The sequence below is a fragment of the Mus pahari genome, chromosome 20 (assembly GCF_900095145.1).
Source record: "Mus pahari chromosome 20, PAHARI_EIJ_v1.1, whole genome shotgun sequence".
NCBI lineage: Eukaryota > Metazoa > Chordata > Mammalia > Rodentia > Muridae > Mus > Mus pahari.
The window spans coordinates 40,141,870-40,166,754 of NC_034609.1; the positions used below are offsets into that span (position 1 = coordinate 40,141,870).

At 47.3% G+C, this 24,885-nt stretch overlaps 1 protein-coding gene across 2 annotated transcripts; it reads left to right on the forward strand.

Annotated features, from left to right (window-relative positions):
• Nucleotides 1-728: 728 nt before the first annotated feature.
• Nucleotides 729-24,102, forward strand: Cenpn (centromere protein N). 2 transcript variants are annotated; one of them, XM_021220678.2, is made up of 11 exons: nucleotides 729-851; nucleotides 5,233-5,413; nucleotides 8,038-8,083; nucleotides 13,651-13,710; nucleotides 14,158-14,234; nucleotides 16,257-16,433; nucleotides 17,651-17,752; nucleotides 19,245-19,308; nucleotides 20,268-20,380; nucleotides 23,072-23,198; nucleotides 23,473-24,102. In XM_021220678.2, exons 2-11 carry the CDS (start codon nucleotides 5,243-5,245, stop codon nucleotides 23,553-23,555), a joined length of 1,020 nt encoding a protein of 339 aa, XP_021076337.1. In that variant the 5' UTR covers nucleotides 729-851; nucleotides 5,233-5,242; the 3' UTR covers nucleotides 23,556-24,102. The 2 variants fall into 2 exon arrangements, with proteins under 2 accessions (XP_021076337.1, XP_029388541.1); XM_029532681.1 differs by lacking the exon at nucleotides 23,072-23,198 and having other exon boundaries at nucleotides 23,473-23,545.
• Nucleotides 24,103-24,885: the final 783 nt, after the last annotated feature.

A 24,885-nucleotide genomic window follows, 5' to 3' on the forward strand; every position in this document is an offset into this window, starting at 1 on the left:
GAATTCAAGTCGGAGGAGGATGATACTTACCTGATCCCGTCTCTGGGTAGAGCGACTCTGGGGATCTAGAGCGTTTTCCATCGGGCGCCCCCAGCCGCGTCCCCCCGTGCAGCCGGAGCAGTGCGGAGGGCTTGCCAGGTGGGCGGGGCCCGAGCGGCCATTGGCGGCTTCGAAAGCGCCTCGGCGGGAACCGCTGCAGACACGGCGGGCGATGCGGACTGGTAAGGCAGGCCTCAGCGACACCGATTCGGACTCGGAGGCGGCGGGAGGACTACGGGAGCCAGGCCCCGAGACATCTACGGGGGCCCTTGCCACGGCGCAGTTCCGCCACGGGGTCTCAGCCTAGGAGGGGCACTGGTGGAGCCCGGGTCCGGGCCAAGAGGGCGAGGAATGAGCGTCCGTGGCGTCATATCCGCCCGGAGTGGGGCGGGGTTTTATGTGTGCACTTGGAGTCTGCGCTGTGGAGGCTCTGAGCTGCCAGCTCTAGACCTGCTTTACTTTGATCCTGAGGTTCTGTCCACCCTGGGTGTCAGCTCTCTAATTTCTAGCCTCGCCTCTGGTTTTGTCCATGCCTCCCGTTGCTTTACTCCCTGATTGTCACGTGTTCATTCAACAACCATGTCTTAGCAGCTACTGTAAATGAAGCGCTAGAAAATGCAAAAAGTTCACTCAAAGGCTTGCTAGCTTCGTTGATGTTTTACGCCCTTCCTATCATTTCTTTTAGGAATGGCGTGCTGCGGATCACTCAGAATTGAGAACCTTCGGAAGTGCTAAGGAATGTTACATCTTGCCATTGGGCTCCCCACCCTGAAAGGCCCTTAGCTCCGAAGCTTATAGCCGCATCTGACCTGGTCAGTACTGGGATAGGAGAAATGCCTGCTTTGCATGCACCCTCCTCTAATTTACCTCACCGAAGCCCAGGAAAGCCCTCTCGGATGTTGTCACGGACAAAGTGTTGGTTTAATAGTTGACCGTTGTTGAATGTCCTTCCCATATGCACACCGCTTAGGGTGGGCATCCAGTCAGTCACTCTTCCTTCAGGCATTAGTCAAGTGCGTATGAGATTGTTCTTGGGTGACCAGACTCACCGTGTGATTTGACTCATGGTGACTGAAATTGCTAGGATCAGAGCCCCCGGCCCTGGCAGCCCTAACAAGCTAGGCTCCATAGGCCAATCAAAAGGACAAGTCTTTTGTTTGTTTGGGTTTTTTTGTTTTTGTTTTTTCAAGACTAGGTTTCTCTGTTCAGCCCTGGCCGTCCTGGAACTCACTGTAGACCAGACTGGCCTCGAACTCAGAAATCCACCTGCCTCTGCCTCCCAAGTGCTGGGATCAAAGGCGTGCGCCACCACCACCACCCGGCTAAAAGCACAAGTCTTAAATGAGATGCAGAAAAGAGAGATGTATTCAGTGTGGCCACACTGGGAAGAACAAAGAGATCTAGTTACCCACATACCAAGTGTTGAGTCCTGAAACAAAAGATTAAACAGAAAGCAGAAGGCATAGTATACACACCTAAGCAATCCTAGTCACGGTGTGGTCCTCCCATCTCTGAGCCATCGCTGCCCTGGTGTTGCAGTCTCTTCTGCAAGAGGGTCTGACAGACAGAAAAGCTCCCTCTGACTGGCACCAGGTGTCAGTCTTTCCTTCTCCATTAGATGCCTGGGCAAGGTTCCATGTCTCTGTTTGTCGTCTCAAAGGGGAAGCTCGCAAGCGACTCTCCTTAGAATGGCTTTGCTCCTGCCAGGACAGTTATAACACGGCTATGGAGTTTTAAAACATAGTTGTGAATAAGATCAACATAATCCCGGTCTTGAGCAGAAAAAAATTAACGTAGCTGTGATAAAATTATAAAGCCAATTGTAGGTGGTTCTGTAAAAACAATAAGTGATGGAAGACTGGGGGGGAAAAAAACTATTAGATGATTGCAGTAAGTTTCCTGGGGAGCTGGGCAGTGGTGGTGAACACCTTTAATCCTAGCACTAGAGGCATAGGCAGGCAGATTTCTGAGTTCAAGGCCAGCCTGGTCTACAGAGTGAGTTCCAGGACAGCCAGGGCTACACAGAGAAACCCTTGTCTCGAAAAATTTAAAAAAAAAAAAAAAAAAAAAAAAAAAGTTTCCTGGGCAAAAAACTAAGCTGAGAACTGAACTACCACAAGAAATTTATACGACAGAACCTCCAGTGGAGGGTAGCTGCAGGCACAATGCTCTCTCCCCAGAGGGATCCTTTTATCTTACAGGGATGGAGACGGTGGAGCTGAGGAAGTAGGACCAGGGATGTAGCTCAGTTGTAGATTGTTTGCCTCAAAAAGGAAGAAAAGGAGGGAGGCGGGCAACATGGAGGAAGCAGAGGCAAAGGAAAGGCCATGTAATACGGGGTCTTGAAGACCATGCTAAAGGTTTTGGCTTTAGCTTTAAGGAAGAATAGGCTCATAACTGAGCAATGCAGCAAATGATGACTCCATTTTCAGAACCTTAGTTCAGTACTTTTAAATCCTAAACCGTGTTGTGGTTTTCATTGCCTTTTTAAATGAGCTCAGCTGGGACTAGAGAGGTCGCTCGGTTGGTGGAATGCTTGCCTCGCATGCAGTAAGCCTCAGGTTCATCTCCCAAACCACATGAAACCGGACGTGGTAGCTCACACGTGTAATAGCAGTGCCTGGGAGATGGGGGCAGGAAGATCAGAAGTTCACGCCAGCCCTGTCTCAAGAGAGAAAGATACGGCGCTAGAGAACAGCTCCTTGTTGCTCTTGCAGAGGACCTCAGTGGATGTCCCAGCAGACACATCAGGGGCTCACAACTGCCTCTATCTCCATGCTGGGACAAGACACTTGTCTAGATGGGGGGTGCCAGCACACCTGTGTTAAAATGTTCACACAGTCAAACCTATCTAAGAAAGAAAGTACAGTCAGCCACATATCTTTAGCCAACAGGAAATCACACACAGCGTTCAAGGAGCTCTTATAATATTAGACGCCAGGCACAGCCAGGACTCTCCTGGGGAACAGCCGTCCATTTACTCTTCTTAGTCCTTGGGTATGAGGGAAGCGACATGAGCGACAGGGCTGCCTTAAACATGGACGCCAAAGGCCTTGCTCCTTTCTAGAAGACAAGCTAGTCAAGGAAATTTTTAAAAAGTCTACAGAGACTTTGTTTAGTCTTTAAGTGGAAATCATGCCTGTTTGTCGGGCACAGTGGCATATGTCTTTAACCCCAGCACTTGGGAGGTAGACACAGGTGGATCTCTAAATTGAATGCCAACCTGGTCTACATGGTGAGTACCAGAATGTAGAAAGACCCTGTCTCAAAAAGAAAAAAGAAAGAAAAAAAAGGGAAAAAAAGAAAAGAAAAGAAATCATGCTTGTTTACATTTTACCTCCTGAATTGGTATTCCAATTGAGGCAACAGTGGGATGAGTCGTGCCTTTTAAAGGCTCTAAAGAAAGATAAAAGGCTCGGGATCTCCCTTCCCTGTACCACAACTTTAGTACACCTGAGTGTCACCTGCTGCTGAGGGAACTATCCTATGGTCAGGGCTCAGGGCAAAGTGGGCACTCGACGTCTTTGCTTGCAGACACAGAGCAGGACGGTAGGGTCAATTGGCAGTGTGCAGGTGTCCACACTTACTGGTTCACATATCATAGGGAGTCAGCCATTGCCTAAAGTATTACCTAGAGAAGTCCAGAAGTAAGTGTCTTAGTAACTCTCACTCTATTGGATGCACTACAGTATGGCAGAGGGCTTTATTGAAGGATCATGTGTGAGGGGCAGGCTGAGAAGGCAGTCGTGGTCAGATGGCTGGAAGAGGCCAGGGAGAGTGGGGAAAGCCCTCCAGTACAGCACTGTGTAGCCCTAGGCAGCCTCGTTGTAGCTAAGTTACAGTCCTGTGTCCCCATGACGAGATTAACACAGCCTGTCACTTTCCACCTTATATTTTGAGAGAGGTTCACTGAACCTACCAGTTCTGCTAGACCGCCTGGACAGCAAGCCTCCACACCTCCAGGCTTCTGCCCCCAAAACACACACACACACACACACACTGTGCTCCGCCACCAGGATCTGTACAAGAATGCTAAGGATCAGACTCCGTCTGAATGTGTAGCAAGATCTTTAATGACTCCATCATCTCCTGTACTCTCTTAAAAGAAGAAAATCCTTGTAGGAAACTAATCCAAGTCCCACTAGACCTGACTTCCCATGAGAGTGCATCAGTCCCCTCTGAGGGTTGTACCCTGTGACCTGCCTAATCACCGTCCACCAGGCTTCTTAAAGAACTAGCACATCTCTGTACCAGTAAGTTGGTATTCAGTACAGACTTGTGGAGTGCAAACCCTATCCATATTATAACAGCACTAATTTTTAATTCTAAAGCATGCTGGGTATAGTGAGTCATACTTCTTTTTTTTTTTTAAAGATTTATTTATTTTATGTGAGTACACTAGCTGTCTTCAGATACACCAGAAGAGGGCATCAGATCCCATTACAGATGGTTGTGAGCCACCATGTGGTTGCTGGGATTTGAACTCAGTACCTTTGTAAGAGCAGTCAGTGCTCTTAACCACTGAGCCATCTCGCCAGCCCCCGTGAGTCATACTTCTAATCCCAGCTCTTAGGTCGCAGCCGATCAGATCTGGCTTCATAGTAGATTCCAGGCTAACCCTGTCTCTGGGAAAATGAAGGAAAGAAAATCTCGAGGTTAGTGATGTAGGTATAGCTCAGTTGGTAGAGTATTGGCCTGACACGCAGGAAGCCCGAGGTCTAGCCCACCACTGACTGGAACACAGCACACTGACTCCCTCCATAATCCCACACTTGGAAAATAGAGGCAGAAGGATCAAAAGTTGAAGGGCCAGGCGCGAGAGGTGGCTTAGCAGTTAAGAGCACTTGATGTTCCTCTTGGAAGACCCAAGTTCAATTCCCAGCACCCATGTCAGGTGGCTCCTGACCAGCTCTGACTTCAGGTGCAGGGAGTCTGGCACCTTTTGCCTCCTGGGACACCTGCATTCATATGCAAGGCATGCTGTCACACCAAAAAATGAGTGGTAAAATAAGTATGCATATTTCTTTCATGGTTTAAAGTGATCCTTGGCCACATATTGAGTTTGAGACCAGCCTAAGGCTACTTGAGACCATATGTATATACATGCACGTACACACACATATATACATAATTATATTCACACATGCAGCTTAAAGAGGAATACATTCCTGTGTTCTTTTTGTTTTGTCCAAGANCTGAAGAGATGAAGGAGAATGTTGTCGAGTTTCTCCGGAGGACCATCCTGAAAATCCCTCTGTGTGAGATGAAGACCATCCTAGAAGCTTGGGACTTTTTGTCTGAAGACCGACTGCAGACCATAAACTTGAAGCAGAGAAAGGAATTTCTAGCCCAGGAAGTGATTCTGCTGTGTGAGGTAACAGTGTTCAAAAGTATCGAGTCAATTGATAGAGTAGACTATAGTTAGACCAGTATGTACATACTGGGTTTTCTTTTGTTTTTGTTTTTTAAAACAAAGCTACAGAGAACAATTTTGGGTGGGAAGAGCAGTCTTTCCAGCAGACGGGCTACAGCAGTTAGATGCTCGCATGCAAAACACCTCTGCTGCTCAAGGCAGCCGTCGTGTTCAGTCGACGCTGAGACAGGGATATCTAGAGTTAAGATAAAGCCTGGGCTAAATAGTGAATTCAAGGTCAACAGCATAGGAGGACGGTCTCACAAGCAAATAAGACAAGGTCATTCCAGTCCATCCCTCTACTGTTTAACAAAGAAAGTTGGACTCAAATTAGATCCAAGATCCAAATGCAATACTTAAGAGTATCAGATATGTAAGGAAAGCAAGAGGAAAATCCTTGTGATACTAGACTAGGCAAAGCTTCTTAGGGCACCAAAACGATAGCTCATAAAAGAAAAAGCAATTGATATACTGATAGAATTAATCACTTTTTTAAAAAAAGATTTTATTTATTTTATATATATGAGTATACTATAGCTGTACAGATGGTTGTAAGAATTGAATGTAGGGCCTCTGTTCCCTCCAGTCAACTCTGCTCACTTGGGCCCAAAGATTTATTTATTATTATACATAAGCACACTGTAGCTGACTTCAGACACACCAGAAGAGGGCATCAGATCTCATTACAGGTGGTTGTGAGCCACCATGTGATTGCTGGGACTTAAACTCAGGACCTCCGGAAGAGCAGTCAGTGCTCTTACCCACTGAGCCATCTCTCCAGCCCCAGAATTAATCACTTTTTTTCTTTGAAAAGTACTGTTAAGAAAAGCCGCAGACTGAAGGAAACTTTCTAAATGCTGGCCCGTCAAGGACCTGAAGCTAGCATGTTAGAATGTTTCAAGAATCAGTAATACGAAAAAAAAGAATCAAAATAACAGTAATAATAATATAATAATAATAATAATGGTAGGATGGATGGCTTGGTGGTTAAGAGCACCAGCTGCTTTTTCAGAATACCCAATTCTACTCCCAGCACCAAAGAGGCAGCTCACAACTGGTCTCCAGGGCACCAGTGAAACACATGGTACATAGACATATATGCAGGCAAAACACTCATAGTAATTTTTTGAACATTTGGCTAGACGCTTCCCAACAGAAGACCATAAATAAGCACAGGAAGAAGTGTTCAGAATCACTAGTCATCAGATAAATGCAAATAAATACCGCAGAATACGGTGGCTAGGATGAACAGGATTGAAAAGACTGAGCATACTGTTTGGAACAGATGGGATTCTGTTCCTTCTGGTGCTGGGCACTGGACCCAGGGCCTGGAGCATGCTAAGTAAGGGCCGTCTGCTGAGCTGTTTGTACCTCAAGCCCAGCATTCACTTTGAGTTTTAGTGCTTGGGGTGGAGGCCAGGGTCTCAGACCTGCTGAGTTAGTGTCCTACCCGAGCTACATTTCCAGCCCTTGACAGTTCTCTACAAGTCTAAACATTTGCCACTGTAGATTGAGCCATCCCACTGCCAGACATTTCCTCAGGAGAAATGAAAACACAGGCATAGCCACAGAAAGGCACATACGTTAGCACAGTGCTCAAGTCTGAAACCAAGAGGCAGCCCAAGTCTGTCCACAGGTAACTGTGTCTATTCACATAACAGAAAACTGCTAGCAATAAAAGGAATCGAGCTATAGATGCAGAAATATGGCTAAGTGTCAAAATAATTATGCTGAGTTAAGGAAGCCAGTTCAAAAAAGAATCCAACCTTATGTTAACGTTCGTATAAAACTGGGAAATACAAATGTTATGACAGCGAAAGAATCCAGAGTTGTCTCAGCACCAAGGACTGGGACAAAGAGAATTGGGGACAGGAAAGGATAGGAGAGTGAGAGCCACAGGGACACTGGACATAGAGGTTGCTGGCCATGTGTGCCACGTTGATATGACAGTGGCCACATCTGAAACTGTGGCTCTGAGGAAATGCCCTGACAGAAGCAGCTTCGGCAAGCCCAGGTTTGCTTTGGCTCCCATTCCTGGGGTCTCAGTCCATCAAGATGCAGAAAGCATGGCAGCCTTGGAAGAGCACAGGCAGCAGGAGCACCCTGGCCAGTTAAGCTGTGTGTACCCCCAGGGAGCAGGAAGTATGGCGGGTTCCAGAGCCTCATGGCCCCACTCCCTGTGACCAGCCTCTGGGGACATTTCACATGCAGGCCACAGCAGGGATGCAGGTCTTCATGTATGTTTTGTTTTGAGGCAGTCTCTGTAGGCCTGACTGACCTGACTCATCACAGCCCTTCTGCCTTAGCTTCCCAAGCAGTAGGACTTCAGCCTGAGCCCCCATACCTGGTTCTTTCGTGTTTTAAAATGTACACATTAAGGGATGCGTGTGAAATGAGTTTCAAGAGAGTATGGCCCGAGGTAAGAACTGGAGGGGTGTCTGTTGGTTACGCAGAGACTAAAGATTGTAGATAGATCACCAAGACAGTAAGCACTTCAGGCATGCTGGTGGGATGCTCTGGCTAGCCCTAAAACAGGCTTGAGGGACTAGTGCCTCATTTCCTAATTGGTCCACCCTCTCTTTCAGGACAAGTGTGCAAGTCTTGATGACGTGGCCCTTTTAGACATCGTGTGTAAGTTTTGGGGGATTTGTCATTACTTTGGAATTTTGTTTCATCAGAGGGAGTTTCTTATGTTAATGCAGATCCCAGGGTCAAGAGAGCTGGCTCAGCAGTTAAGAGCACTAGCTGCTTTTGCAGAGGTCCCGAGTTCAGTTCCCAGCAGCTACATAGTGCTCAGAACCACCTGTAACTCTGGTTCCAGGAATCTGATGTCCTCTTGTGGCCTCGGTGGTCACTGCATGCACATGGTACACAGACACATTGAGGCAAAACATACACATAAAAATAAATCCCTAGCCGGGCCTGGTGGCGCAGGCCTTTAATCCCAGCACTCGGGAGGCAGAGGCAGGCGGATTTCTGAGTTCGAGGCCAGCCTGGTCTACCAAGTGAGTTCCAGGACAGCCATAGCTATATAGAGAAACCCTGTCTCGAAAAACCAAAAAAAAAAATCCCTAAGAATGCAGATTCTAGAGTGGAGGGGCCTGGTACAAGACTCCTGCTCTCACTGACGGGTCTAGTGTCCTTTGTTGAGTTGTATCTCCACTCCGACCCTCAGACTTTGCCAAAGTCAGTGAACATGGAACAGTCAGACCCTGTCTTTAGGACTGTGGAAGCTCAGGACCTTTAGAGACAGGAACTGGCTCATCATGAGAGGGCGGAAAGCATCAGTTTAGCTTGGTTACTCGTTGGAAATGCACCACTGAGAGTTTGTCATAGGCGCTACCTCTCACAGTTTTGCTACTTCTTGGGTTTCTGTTTTCTTCAAAATTCACTTATTAGAATTTCAGAACATAGATCCTAAGACCAGATTATAATAATCGAGTAGGGCTGCGGTGAGATCAGATGAAACTGCAGGTTGAGCACTTGGAACAGAAGCCGTTTCTCTGGATGTGGGGGTTTGTTTCTTACATTTTATTTATTGAAAGGGGCACACAAGCGGCACACCTGTGGATATTGGAACAGGAAGCCAGAGTAAGCTCCGTCTCACCTTGAGGGCCGCAGGGATCAAATTCGGGCTGTCAAGCTTGGCAGCTAATGCCTTTAACAGCTGAACCGTCTCTGACCCGGAGCCTATTTTTCTTAAAACTAATTTGTTCTCATTATATGTGGGGCTCTGGGGTGTCCTGCATCCGCTCGGGGCTCGGGGTGCAGAGTTCTGACTGTGCTTACCCCACACCAGCACAGGGCACAGGCAGGTGTCAGGCTATGGGAAGCCACGCAGCCCCGCTCCTGGAGTGGGGAGCGCAGTCTGAGGTCCCAGAGACACCCGGAGCTAGCTCAGGGGTCCCCAGACCTGAACTGATGCTGGGGCCGTCTGGTTCTCGGGCTCTTGAGCACCCATGTGCCACTGGATGCCACAGAAGCAATGAGAATGGAGTGGGGGCCCACAGGCTGGATCTAACCCGGTGGGTCCCTCAGGAGGAGAGTCCTTGGCTTGTCGGAGGGCTGCTTGGCTTGGTGGAGGCCGTGGCTGGGAACACTGAGAGGCCTCCTGTGGGAGATTAGAATGGCTCTTTAGGTAAAGACCTGTTCCATTGCTTCCCACAACAGATCCCAATGAAAAGAGATAGTCCATGGTTTTAAGACATTTAGTGTCATGGCAGAAAGTGGTGATGAGAAAAATCATACCCCACTTTCTCGGGGTGGGCCTGAAGTCAATTAAATACCTTTTGCATGGAGGAGTCTGGGAAGGAGAGCTTAATTGGCTAAGCCTCCAGGCCTTTAGGTACCTCATTAAAATGGAGATCTGTCTTGAGGGTACGTGATCTGTAGTCAAGTCCTTTACCTGTGGAGGGGCTTGGGGCATTGCCCTTCGTGACTGATGGCCACAGACTAATGGAGAGCTGTGGCCTCCTGTCAGGAGTCTGATGTCCAGGAGCGTGGCAAAATGCCTACTGTCCCTTGCAGGGTTATCCCCTGCAGGGTCACCAGAATTTCAAACCTTAGCTCAACCAGAAACCAGGGGTTCTTTCTATTGCTAGGATAAAAACCATGATGAAAAGCGACCTGGGGAGGAAAAGACCATTTTATTTCAGTTTATGGTCCATCATGAAGATGAAATTCAAGGCAGAAACCAGGAAGCAAGAACTGAAGCAAAGACCATTGACCAAGCCAGCTCAGTCGGTCAACAGTGTCTCAAGGGAGGGAGGGAGGATTGAAAAAGAAACACAGTTAGACAGAATGATAACCTGACTTCGGCCAGTGCTGAGGCTGAAGCAGCTTTAGTTTTCCCAGTCTGCTTTTATATCATCCTAGGTGTGACCAAAAACCATGGTCAGTTCTTAGATCACAGGCAAAGCAGTAAGCCAAGAGATCACACCAGACAATCATTAAGTAAAGCAGTAAACAGAGCCCAGGGTCCCTGTTTCTTACATTCTTAGTTGGCCTACTTCCTTGTCTGAGCCCAGTGACAAATGCCAAGTTCCTGGAAGCTTTCAACACCCAAAGCTCTCAACATACTGTGAAGGACTGTTACATACTGACTTCTCATCAGGCCTCACTCGTTCGCTCTCACATAGAACCCAGGGATACCTGCATAAAGGTGGCACCACCCACAGTGGGCTGGGCCATCCCATACCAGTCAAAAATAAAAAGTCGCACAGGCTTGTTGCCAGGCCAGTCTGATGCAGGCATTCTCTCAGTCGAGATTCCCTCTCCCTAGATGCCACTAGCCTGTGTCAAATTGACAGAAAACTAACCAGTACATACATTGCCTATATGACTAACCAATACGCACATTGCCTATATGACTAACCAATACGCACATTGCCTATATGACTAACCAGTACATACATTGCCTATATGACTAACCAGTACGTACATTGCCTATATGACTAACCAGTACGTACATTGCCTGTATGACTAATCAGTACATACATTGCCTGTATGACTAACCATACATTGCCTGTATGACTAACCAGTACATACATTGCCTATATGACTAGAAGTGTTACACAGAATCGTCTCTGTCAACCTTTTACCAGCTGTGATCTGGCTGAATCTGCCCTTGATATAGTTTGCCGTGTTCCTGTAAGGTGGGTGCAGGGCTGGAGAGATGGATCAGCAGTTAAGAGTACTCGCTACCTGCGTTCTATCTACCACCCAGACAGTGGCTCACAGCAGTCTCTAACCCTGTTACAAAGGCTCCATAACCTCTTCTTGCCTCCTTAGGCACCGAGCCCACACATCGTGGACTTAATGCACGTAGACATATACACATAAAATGAAAACGATTAATTCCTTTAAAAAAAAAAAAAAAAGGTGGGTCCACAGACCACTGGTGAGCAGAGCAGGTGACTCACACTTGTCAATACTGACTGAGGTTTATCTGAGGAGAAAGGTTACCTATCTCGGGGACACCTAGTGTGTGAAGGGGAATTAACTTACAGGACCATATTGGGACTTTTTCAGTGGTCACGTGAGGAAGCTTCCTTGAGAGACGGTATTCGAGTTAGAGCCAAAATAGGAGTTCGAACTAGCCAGGCAGAGCAGAGAAGCTGAGGAGGGGGAAGCTGCCTGGGATGCAAGAGCAGAGGCAGGCTGGCTTCCAGTGGAGGGGACATTAAGATAACACAGAGACTTGGGAGCCCCTAGAAGGGTCTCAATATCTCTCCTAATGATGTCAGCCCTGGACAGGTTCTGAGCCAAAACAATTAGTGGCCTGGGTTTTGAGAGATCACAGCACAAGCGAGACCGGGGATGGGGATGTAGATTCAGACCCTGTGGGATCTTCTGGAGAAATATAAGCGAGAGAGGAAGGCAGTCCATGTGAGGTGATCATCAGGAGAGAGAGGAGGTGAGGGCCAAGGCAGGGCTTACACCCAACCCAGGGGCAAAGACAAGTGGGGTGAGCTGGCAGGGTTCTCAGCATCTACACATGAGCTAGGGGCCTCCCCTTTATGCTGTGGAAGCTGCAGAGGCAGCTCTATCAGATACTTCAGGTGTGGGGTAGGCTAGCATGTGCCTATTGCAGGTACATTTGATCTAAGCCCTTGGTGGTCACCTTTTAGGGGATGCGCAGCAGAGGTGTTGACAAGAGTTCTGACTTTCTGCTACACCAGTCTTACTCTGGCCAGTTAGCAAGTCTTCCCAACTCTAAACACAGAACCAGATAAGACAGGATGAGGAAAGGGAGGGAGGGAAGGAGGGAGGGAGGGAGGGAGGGAGGAAGGAAGGAAGGAAGGAAGGAAGGAAGGAAGGAAGGAAGGAAGGAAGGAAGGAAGGAAGGAAGGACGGGGTCAGTCAGTGTTCTGTTGCCAGACCTATTGCCCTGAAGGAAAGGAGGGGCCAGTAGCAGGGACATGCAGGCTCAGGAAAGAAAACGATGCTGAACGTCAGGAAAGACAAGGAGACCATTAATGCCAAAGTTGAAGGTGCCCTGAGTGATGAGCCCACGTCCCCTGCCGAGATTAGAAAGCCTGGTCTGAGGGGAGGACACAGACAGAGGTCAGCACAGGGACAGTTTGGATCCAGAAGGATGCTGGGAAAGGTCTGAGCTTGCTGGCTCCCGTCTTGCTCCAAATCCTCTTGCCTTCTAGAAGAAGGGCATCTTCTGTGTCACTCACTCTTGCCTTCATTCCACACAGTGAGTGCTTTATGCAGGCAGGGTTGAGGTGCTCTGAGCAAGTGCCCTGGAGGGAATCAGGGGATGTTTGAGGGTAATGAGGGTGGGCCACTGTGTGGTAGCCGCTGAGGAAGAACAGGCAGGTGAAGAACGAGGTGTCTAAGGAACTAAGAAGAAGCCTCAGGCCTCAAGGCCGGCAGTTATACCCTCGTCAGAATGGCTCCATCTTGTGAGTGTGTCCTGGATTTTGTTTAGCAGATGTTTGTAAAAATGACAAATGAAGGGCTGAAGAGATGGCTCAGTGAAGAGAGGTCTCAGTCATTAAGAATGCTTGCTATTCTTCCAAAAGACCAGGGTTCAATTCCCAGCACCCGCGTGGTACTTTCCAACCACCTGTAGCTCTTCCCCAAGGGCCCCCCTGCCCTCTCCTAGCCTCCATGGGCACCAGGCGCTCACATGCATAGACAGACATGGATTCAGGTGAACCTCCTCTGCCCATTTAAAATAAATAAAAATAACAAACAACCTGGCAAAAGTGATGATGAATACAAAAACTGAACTATATCATCTTTGTTGAGTTGAATAATTGTGGTTTGTCTACAATAAATTTACTCCATTTAAAGTGTATGTTTTAGGTTATTTAAGTTTGAGCTTTGATTTTAAAACTGTGTCACCTCATTCATTGGTTACTATCATTGTACAGTATTAAAAATATGAGTTTGCTAGAGTAGGAGGAGAACCACAAAAACACACTTTGTTCAAAAATGTCCGTGTCATCTAACACATTATGTAGTTTAAAAAATGAATATATGGGGGCTGGAGAGATGGCTCAGTGGTTAAGAGCATCGACTGCTCTTCCGAAGGTCCTAAGTTCAAATCCCAGCAACCACGTGGTGGCTCACAACCATCCGTAATGAGATCTGACGCCCTCTTCTGGTGCATCTTAAGACAGCTACAGTGTACTTAGATATAATAATAAATAAGACAACACTAACTGTCAGCCCTTCTCTCTCAGATACTCAATTTCATCGGGAGCAGAAGCTTTGGAGCGTCTTTCAGATGAGCAACCAAGCAGGTAATGTTTTCTGCTTTAAATTAAACATCTATATTGCTGGTTTGGTAGTTTAAAAATGAGTAGCAAACGTTGTCCTTTTTTGTCAGGGTTTTATTTTGTTTTGTTTTTTTCTGAGACATTGTATCCCTGTGCATCATAGGCTAGTCTAGAATTCACTGTGTAGGCAAGGCTGGCCTTGAACTCACTGTGTAGACAAGGCGAGTCTGGAACTTGTGGTCACCCTGCCTTTCCCCCTAAAGGGATGAGAGTGCAGATATGTGCTACCACACCCAGCCTAGCCCTCTGCTCTCCTAGACTTTTAGAGAGCTGTGACTGTTCCTCATGTGTGTCCCCTGGCACTTACAGGAGCATGTGTGTGGTATGGTCATTACTGCTCTGGGGTACAGGGGACAAAGACATTGTGCCGCTCTTGACTTTTCTTCTTTATATATTTCTGTGTTTTGACAGGTGAAAATGTCGACCTTTTTGATATGGAACAGTTCCAAAGTTCCTTTAAGAGAATTCTTCAGAGAGCATTAAAAAATGTAAGAATCCAAGACTTCTTAGATTTCTACGAAATTCAGTTTAATGATATCTTGCGGGGGGGGGGGGGAATAATACACCATTTTACCTAAACAAATGGAAGTATTACTCCATCTCTCACCTGCCCAGCCCACCCAGTACGTCTTAGAAGCAACACTTAGTGGAACTTTCCTGTGGCAGAAGCACCCTCAGTTAACAATGTCCGGTTCATAGCTGGCTGCCACATGAGGACCTGATAGGTGGCTGAAATGATGGAGCAAATGAATCTTCAGGCTTACTTAATGAGTTCCCATTAGATGGTCCACATGTGGCTAATGGCTCTTCTATTGGTCATTGGCCACTCTTGCCTAGAGTTAAGACGCTCTGCTGTTCCAACCAGTAGGGGCCACAGAGCCCCAAAGCAGAGCACACTCTCTGCTGCTCACCAAGGGACAGCACATGATTCTGCAAACCTACAGCCCAGACAGGGAGAGTTCCTCATCACTGCACCAGGGGGTCAGGAAAAGCAGCCTAGCCGGCAGCATAGCCTCCTGCTCTTCTTGCAGTACAATCCCAGAGGGAAGAAGGAGCGAGCCGGCTGCTCTTCACGTTCTCCTTTCCTGGGTCTGAGCCCAGAGGTGGACTGGAGCTAGCTGACAACCTAGCAGTGGCCGTCGAATTCCAGAGCGAGTCCAGTCATGGCTGCCAGTTTAGAAAGACTAATGGCTGGCTGTGAAATGGATACCATACAGCCTCCTGTGCTGCCACATTCCTAAATGGCTCTGGCTGCTGAGACCCATGGGTCAGGATCAGTGTATTTGGGGCTCATTGCCACACAGGACTCCTGCTGTAAACAAAGGGACAAACGATGTGCGTGAGCCAGCAGTGCCAAAAGGGCTTCTAGAAGAGCCACCGCTTACCTCTTGATTTGTTTTGGTTTTGAGATAGGATCTCACTGCCTGGCCAGAACTCACAAAGATCTGCCTCCCTCTGCCTCCCAAGGCTGAGATTAAAGGTGTGCCCAGTCAGATACCTCATTTTTCAAATTTTCTTTTATTACTTTATGAGTATTAATGTTTGCATATATTTCTGTGTACTAAGAACATGTCTGGTGCCTGTGGAAGCCAGAAGAGAACATCCCATCCCCTGGAACTGGAGTTACAGATGGTTGTGAGCCACCCCGTTGGTGCTAGGAACCAAACTAATCCTCTGCAGAAAGCAGCAAGTGCTCTTAACCTATATGCCTTCTCTTGAAGGGATTTTCTTTCTCAGATACAATTTATAAGGTGTAAATAGATCTTCATAAAATAATCACAAAACGTTTTCCCAAACAGTCTCAAAACAGTATCATAAGAAGTAGAGAAATTGGGCTGGTGAGATGGCTCAGCAGGTAAGAGCATCCGACTGCTCTTCTGAAGGTCCAGAGTTCAAATCCCAGCAACCACATGGTGGCTCACAACCATCCATAATGAGATCTGATGCCCTCTTCTGGGGTGTCTGAAGACAGCTACAGTGTACTTACACATATAGTAAATAAATAAATCTTTAAAAAAAAAAAGAAAGAAAGAAAAAGAAGAGAAAGGAGAACAGATAAGAACATATGTTTGCCAGGCATGGTGGCGCACGCCTTTAATCCCAGCACTCAGGAGGCAAAGAACATATGTCTGCCAGGCATGGTGGCGCACGCCTTTAATCCCAGCACTCAGGAGGCAGAGGCCGGCAGATTTCTGAGTTCGAGGCCAGCCTGGTCTACAAAGAGAGTTCCAGGACACCCAAAGCTACACAGAGAAACCCTGTCTCGAAAAAAAAAAAAAAAAAAAAGAAGAAGAAGAAGTAGAAAAATTGCCAATTGTGACCCGAATTGACCTCCATGTGTCTTGTGGCAATGTGTGCACTAACATAAAGAAACGTAATTTTTAAGTAGAAAAAAAAGACTGACAGGTGCCCACATGCATGAAAAATTATACTAACACTGATTGTGTCCCAAATGCATGTAGTTGGTGCCATGGTGAGATTTAACCAGGAAGGTATCTTTTCTTTATAAGGTTACGGTCAGCTTCAGAGTCTATGAGAAGAATTCGGTGTGGATTCGGGTTGCCTGGGGAACACAGCATTTAGAGCCGAACCAGTACAAGCCCACGTTTGTGGTGTATTATCCCCAGACTCCATATGCCTTCATTTCTTCCTGCTATCTGAAGAACACTGTGCCCCTTCTCCATCAGGTAGGAACGGGGTACCGGAGCTAGAGTGCCCCGGAGCTAGAAACCACATACCTAGATAAATGCCTAGCTCCCATTCTCCTAAGGAGAGCGGTTCTCCATCGGATAGGTGGCAGGGGGTGTTACCTTGATCTAGATTTTATTGCCAGTGTGAAAGTAAAGCATGCTTAGTATTAAAACCAGCAAGTTCCTAAAGGTAAGAGATGAGCTGTCAAAGCTCTCCGCCCCTTCTTTATACTCCATCCACCCCAAACTCTTTGTCACTTTGCTGTCTCATGTCAAGATTAGTGCTTTCTGTATCTCTTCAGTCTGCCTATTGATGGCAATTGAGATTTATGACCACTTTCTACATGTAGTGTACACAAAAATACTGCCCGTGTTGAAGGTAGCCTCTCTCTTTTTAGGGGTTTACCTTTGTGTCTTATTCACTATTGCTGTGAGGAGGCACCATGACCAAGGCAATTCTCATTTTAAAAAGAGTAAAATGGCATATAACTGTGAGCTTGCTCACCATGTCAGAGGTTTGGTCCATTCCAGTCATGGTGGGGAGCTTGACAGCACACATGGCACTGGACTAAAGCTCAGAGCTACATCCTGATCCACAGGGGAACCTGGGGACTGGGTCATGGGCTTTTAAAACCTCAAGCCCACCCCCAGTGACACACTTCCTACAGCTACTCCACGGAAGCCACACTCTCTAAGCATTGTCAGTCTTTCAGACATTTCACTCCCTGGTCTAAGCATTGGAGCGTAGGAGCCCCTGGGGGGCCATTCTTATTCAAACCACAGTTCTGTGCTCTGCGTGTCCTGGCTTCTTTCCCAAAAAGAATAACCCATCCCAAATTTGCGGTTAGTCATTACTCCTCTGTTAGCATCTCCTGTGCTTCCAGAGCCCCGCGTGAGCTGGATGCGAGGTGCACGGCTCCACACACACCTTCTGTCTGGTAATGCAGCTCACACTCCACTGTCAGCAGCAGGCCTTGGGGTCCCACGAGTGAGTAAGGGGATAGGGTTACATTTCTTCTCACTTGCAAGAGTGGGGGGGGGGTGTTTTGAGACAGGGCTCACCCCTGCCTCAGCTTCCCTAGGGCCGTGGTGTCAGTTGTGCACTGCACCCCACACAGGGCTCTTCCCATTCTCAGTTGCAGCGCCTGCATTTCACTGAGCAGTCTGTATAGACCCACACACAACCCTAACCGTCTCGCTCCTCTCCCTCCAAGGCCCTGAAAGTCGCTAGCAAACACCATGAGATCGTGCAGTTGGAGCTGAGAAGCAGGCATCTGGACTCACTCAAGGCGATTGTTTTTAGAGAGTATAATCAGGTGAGCCAGGCAGCAGCTGGTTAAAGCTGTTTTCCTTTCCTCTCGCACATGGGAGGTCGGTGGAGGCCTCTTGCATCCTGTCCCTGCAGGTGAGCAAGTGGATGAAGCTTTTAGCCAGCTCATTTTGTTTACAGTTTCATACGCACACAATGTACTGTGATCATATTGGCCCCTGTTATCCTCTCTTATCCCTTTCCTCATCCTGCCAAACCCCTTCTTCCCATCAGGACCCCTTCATGGGGCAGGGCGGTGGGAAGGCTGGAAGGCAGGCAGGAAGGCCTTTGGAGGTCACTGCATTTATTTAGGGCTGCTTGTGGGAGCCTGGGTGTGGAGTATGACTCCTCCCCCCAGCAGCCATCAGCTGCCTAGAACTGGTCAGAAAAGGCTGGGGCCTCATGAGCCCCTCCTTCTCATACTCCAGATGACGAATTGTTTGGATGCTGGAAATTCCATTTAATGACAATGACAGGTCTGCCCCTATGGTCTGAAGGTTCAGACTCTAGGTGGATGGAAGTCCTTAAGGAGGTTATGCTGTATCTTATGTTCTAGCTAGAGAGAAGTGGTGGCTCTCCACAAGTCACTCTTTAAGGGGGGAGGGGTAACAGGATGTTTTTGACTCAAGGTTCTGCCTCTGTGACTTCGGCCACTATAAACAGGAGCCTCTAACTGTGAACCACAGTAAATGCTTCTGACCTTTAAAAGGGAAAATAATTTGTACTTTTGTTGTTGTTGGGACCTTTAGGATGGGATCTTGTATGTCCCCAACTGGCCTAAAACGTATTACTTAGCTGAGGTCTCTGCCTCCCGAGTGCTGGGATTACAGGCATGGCTGCCATGCTGGCCTGGTAAGGAGTTAGATGATGGCTTTCTCCCTGACTGCCCCTTCTTTGTCTGCCCTCTGCCCTCCTGCCAGGCAGACGTCAACTGCTGCCCTGCAGTGCAACCAGACCATTATTAGGAAAAGTCACATGTCAGCTGCCAAGCTGGGAAACTGTCACTCACTCCAGTGTGATTCAATAAAAAGGATGCAAGAAATGTGGGCTCTGGTAGCAGTTATTTTTCCTAAAAGGCTCCTGAGCAATTTTCCGGGATAAGAAGCCACGGTGCTGACGCCAGGGTGTCGGGTGCTGTCCTCACTCCTCTAGGTTTTGTGTGGCCCCTGCACCTTGACATGGTTTGGTTTGGTTTAGTGTTATGGTGAACCCACAGCCTCTCATTTGCCAGGCAGATGCTCTAACATCCTTTGCCCAAGAACCATTGTTACACTGGTTCCTCAGACAGCCATGCTGTGAGGCTTGCTGTCCTAGGAACCTTGCTCGGTTTAGCCAGCCTGTGGCAGAGCTATCGCTTCTTTCTATTTATTTAGTAAGGATATAAAATATAAGGCTGCTTTTTTAAAAACTAAGATTTAACACATTTTACACCTTAGAACCAATTCATGTCTTACCCCAACATGTTCAAATCAGTAACATGCTCTTTTTCTTCCTCCCAGACCTTTGAAAATTACAACTCCACAATACCTCTGGCGGAAGGAAGCCTTGGACTAGAGATGAGTTGTATGTGTGCTCTGAGGCGGAGTTGGGCCTGGGGCGGGTGTCTTTGCTTTCAGACAGCAGCTGTGCTGTAAAGCATCTATGCTAGGATCTCGCTGCAGAGCTGGTTCATACTTTCCAAAAAACCAAGAATTAAGTATTCGGAGGCAGAAAACCAAGCTACCGCAGGTGTCCTTCAGAATTTGCTAAAATGGCTGACAGTCACTGAGAGTGCATTCATGCCGAGCGACACACCTCAGTGTTTGCACGTGATTGACAGCTGTCCTGCAAAGAAGCACTGGCCACTGGGAAAGCGGGTTTCAGGAAGGCCTGGTAACTCAAAGCAGGGTCACAGAGCTAGGTTGTCCAAGGTGGAGCTCACGCTCCTGATGAGCTGAGCATGCTGGTTCAAAAATAATAACCTGAGTTCTCCCTAGAAAAGCTAAACTCAAAAGCCAGGCAGTGGTGGCACACGCCTTTAATCCCAGCACTTGGGAGGCAGAGGCAGGTGGATTTCTGAGTTTGAAGCCAGCCTGGTGTATAGAGTGTGTTTCAGGACAGCCAGGGCTACACAGAAAAAACCCTGTCTCAAACAAAACAAAACAAAAAAAACCCTAAACTCAAGATTAGCAGTGGAAGGAAATAAAACTGATGCTAGGAACAGAGACTCCAACGGCAGAAGACCTACCAGTGGTCCGATGCTAAGTAAAGAAACATGGTACAGATTTACTCATGGTAACTGTAAGGAAGTTACACAGGAAGTGTACTAGAACCTAGACAGGGATGGCTCTATTGGGATTTCTTCCCCCCTAATGTCAGCCTGTGCTTCCCAGCTGTTCTGTCATATCATTATTTCAGTGAAAAAAGGCGGCACTGGACACATCTGAGCTCCACAAACCCCGCAGGTTTAGGAATGGGAAGACTGCTATGGAAGGCCAAGTGTATTCCTAACAGCACTCTTAATCTGACCTCCTCCTCCACAGTGGATTCAAGAATCACGCATGAAAACACAGAAGAAAAAGTGAGGATCCACCAAGTCACTCAAGAGACCTTTGGGGCCTATCCTCAGCCACAGCTAGAGTTCGCACAGTATAAGGTAGGATGGCACAGCGGCTGTCACTAGCCAGCTAGGAACAGGAACTGTAATTGGAAACATGTCCAAAACTATTCTCTTTCATAAGTTACCTAGATGTTTTCATTATATTTCTTAATTCTCTTGTTAGCAAAAGAGACCTCGTGAAATTCTACATTTTCTTTTGCATTTTGTCTTCATGATAATTCAGTTGTATATTTCCAGCTGTGGGGAGTGGGGAGGGGGGTCTATACCCTACTAGCTTATCCACACAAAGAACAGTATTTAGCACGTAGAAAATGCTCATAAATACTCGAATGAGCTGGGTATGGTGGTGTACACCAGTAATCCCAGCATTTAGGAGACTGAGGCAGGAAGATCTCAAGTTTAAGGCTAGCCTAGGCTACTTTGTAACTTGGAGGCAAACCTGACTGACTGACTCAGAAACCCATACCAAGAAGAGAGAAAACACATATCCTACTTAGCTGATTGGCGTCCTATGGAAAAAGTCAGTAAATGTACTGTAAATTGTTCCAAAGAGTTGCTGCCTGTCACATGGCTGTGTAGACATACAGGTGCACAAGTCCACCATTAGAGGAACTGTCACAGGCACCCTAGCATGAGCCCATGCTCCTACTCATAATACTTCCCAAGCCCCAACAAGAATGTTTCCATGAAACCTGCCATTGGTCTGTCAGTTAGGGAGGGACACACTTAAAATCTGCCATTGGTCTGCTCAGTTAGGCCCAAAGACTGTTTGTTTGGATTTTTTTTCAAAGGAAGAAGTTGGAGATTTTCAAGTGGGTTTTGAGAGATGGTGTGTTTGTTAAGTCGTCTGTGCACACAGCTTTGCTCACATAGCTAACAGCTATGCAGGCCAAGGTCAGTGCTGGGCATTGTTACCTTGTCCTTTGATACAGGGTCTGTCACTGAGCCTGGAGCTCCATTTCAGTCGGACTGGCTGCAGGGAGCCCCAACTTCTCCTGTCTCTGCCTTCCTCCCAAGTGCTAGGTTATACATACATGCCACCACCCCTAGCTTTTACATGGGTTCTGGGGACCCTAACTCAGGTTCTACTGTCAGGCACAAGCACTTCATTCACCTACTGAGCCATCTTTCCAGTCACATGGCTTGTTTTTCAGATAAGGTCTTATAGTAGGAAAGCCTCAAATTCACTGTGTAGCCAAGGCTGGCCTTGACCTTCTAACCCTTCTGCTTCCTTTCTGTCACTGGTGTGGCCACTGCTCTTAGCTGTGCAGTATTAGCTAAGCTTTAAAGAGCTCATGGTGGACGGTAGCTCTCAGTGTGTGGTTCTGGAGTGGTAGAACCAGTCACTTGGGAATGGGAGGAAGCATAGCTCCTGGCTCCATCCTGTTCCTCCTGGTTCAGGAGAGGTGTATCCAGCCATCTGTGGTTTGGTTTTTGTTTTTGTTTTGTTTTTGGTTTTTTGGTTTTTTGGTGTTTCAAAACAGGGTTTCTCTGTATAGCCCTGGCTGTCCTGGAACTCACTTTGTAGACCAGGCTGACCTCCAACTCAGAAATCCGCCTGCCTCTGCCTCCCGAGTGCTGGGATTAAAGGTGTGCGCCACCACACCCAGCCATTTTTTGCATGCTCCTGGCTGTTCTCGGCCGGCCGCACACTAAAGCTGGAGAGCCACTGGTTTGCAAGATAGTGCTGCTTGTTCAACAACTTAGAGTGGTTGAGTTCTGTCAGTTTAGGTGTGCAGTCATTTCCTCACACCTGATTTTCTCCAACCTCAGAAAACGGCTTAGAATACTACCGAGCCATTTGTACACTTTAACTCACCAGTGGCTACAGTTTGAATTTATTGCAAACATCCTGCAGATATTTCAGCACAGCGCCTCAAGTTTTAAGAATCACTTAAGTTTGGGGCTTTGGTTTGTAACAGGAGAATCCAGAGCTGTAGGTATCAGGTTCAGCTGGAGGATATGCACGTGGGACTCACAGTGTGCACCTTCTGGGTGACGTGGTTGGGTTGGGAGGCTCTTGGGTGCATTTGGCTGTTGAGATAGTGGCTGCCTCCCTCAAGCGTGGAGCCCTCCTTGACTCATCCTCCTGGGAGCTAGGACTGTAAGGATGTGCAACTACATCTAGGAATGTACCTAAGGTTTTGTTGTTTGTTTTTTTTTTTCTGGGTATAAGTGTTTTGCCTGGATGTGTATGTGTGTCCAGTGCAGAGTCCAGAAGTAGGTGTAGAATCCCCTGCAACTAGAGTTAGGGACAGATGACTTGTAAGCCACCATGTGGGTACTAGGAACCTAACTCGGGTCCTCTGCAAGAACAGCAAGTGCTCTTAACCACTGAGCCCTTTCTCCAGCCCTGAGATTTATTGCCTTTATTTGAATGCAGAATGTAACAGGCGCCTGAGGGCAGCACAGACTTTTGGCTTCTCCCACAGCTGGGGTGCTATGCTGAGGGAAGTGTGGACACAGAGCTTCCCCTGTAGGTCAGTACCATGCTGAGGGCAGCTCTGACGGACAGCCTCTGCTACGAGTCAGATACAGCCCTGGCACTGTCTGTTGGGTATCTTTCCTATACTAGATGCTTCCTGCCTGTGCAGTTAAGTTAAATGGGCTTTGCCTGTATTAATCCGTGTGTAGGAATTAATGAAATACATAATTGGTTCATTAGCTCTCACCATCCCAGCTGACCCCAGGACTTAACCATCATTTACAAGTATATATTTTTGACAGCTGGAAACCAAGTTCAAGAGTGGCATAGGTGGGGGCCTCTTGGCCGACAGGAAAGAGCCCTTCCGGTGCCTTGTAAAGTTCTCCAGTCCACATCTTTTGGAAGCATTGAAATCCTTAGTACCAGCCGGTAAGTTGTCAGCGTATGTCACTAGCCAGACAGATATCACCAGTGGCTATTGCTTCTCGGGAGACAGCCATCTGGTTACCTGTTAGCTGGTCCCCTCTGAGCCTTCCCACCTCTCCAGTCTGCTTCCTGTCAAGCCCTTTTTGTGTCTGTGCCTAGTAGGGGGTAGGAGAAGGTGCCCATAATTTACTTCTGATCTTAGCCATGTCTAGACTGATTGTCCCCATGATCATTCTTACATTTTCTTTTCTTTTTTTCTTTTTCTTTTTTTTTTCAGGAATAGCAGATGCACCACTTTCTCCACTGCTTACCTGCATACCAAGCAAGAAAATGAATTATTTTAAAATTAGAGATAAATGAGATACATATGGCTTGGTTTCTGCTGCACAGGCAGTTCCAGTATATAGTCTTGTGTTTTAGAAGCCAATCCTTGGTGTTGGAAATTTAATGTTTTTAATGAACTATTGGGACTGAATCTGTCCTCCATATGCACATGCACTCTCTTCTATTAAATACAGCAGCTGTGGGCATTGGACAAATGATAAATAAGTATGCACACACATATATACATGAGCGCACATGCACGCACGAGGCTGCATGTTGACCTCAACCCTGGCACGCACAGAAGTCAAGCATGGACACAGTGGTTGAATCTGTAGGCACCTACTGTCCTTCTTCCCGCTGCTGCTGCTTCTCCTCAGAAGTGTGTTCCTGTGGGATCTCTATTACACACCTTGATCACAGATAGAAGAACCAAGAAACTACCCAACCCCAAACTAGGAGAATCAGAGGGGAGCTGGGGGCTACTACACAAGGCTGCGTATCTAACAGCCTCTTTGTGTAAAGCAGCTTCTCTATTATACATACACATAAGCTTCTCATGATCTTCTCTCCATGGCACACTGAAACTGAGCATCACCGGTACACTGATTTGTGAATAAAGATATTGACAAACGTGTTATCAGTTGCTTTGGCTGAAAATCAAATGGGCTAAGTCGAATACACAAATAGTTGTGAAGGGACTAAGTAGTGCTTTATATAGTAATGTGTACAGGCTGTGGATCATCTGATATGGAACCATTTTTAGATTTAGAATGATCAGACATGTCAGGGGCTTCCCTTGTCCCTCAGTGATCTGAGTACTTGGGCTTTGCTGACGAGTTCTCAGGTCAACTTTATACAAGCTAGAGTTGTCTGAAAGGAGGGAGCCTCAATTTCAGGAAATGCTTCCCTAAGATCAGGCTGCAGGCAAGCCTAAAGGGTATTAATTAGTGATTGATGGGGGAGATGGTCCCATCTCTGGGCTGGTGACCCTGGGTTCTATAAGAAAGCAGGCTGAGCAAGCCAGTAAGCAGCACCCCTCCATGGCCTCTGCATCAGCTCCTGTCTCCAGGTCCCTGCCCTGTTTGAGTTCCTATCTTGACTACCTCCAGTGATGGACCATGATCTGGAAGTATAAGTCAAATAAACCCTTTCTTCCCCACCCCCCCCCAACTTGCCTTTTGGTCACAGTGTTTTATCATAATAGAAACCCTAATTAAGGCTTAAAGGCATTTCCTCCATACATACCTTTTTGGGGGGTTGGAGGTGGTTTGATTTTGTGTGAGTGCTTCATTTGCATCTGTGTATGTATACCACATTCGTGCCTGGTTCCCCGGGAACTGGAGTTAATGGATGGTTGTAAATCACC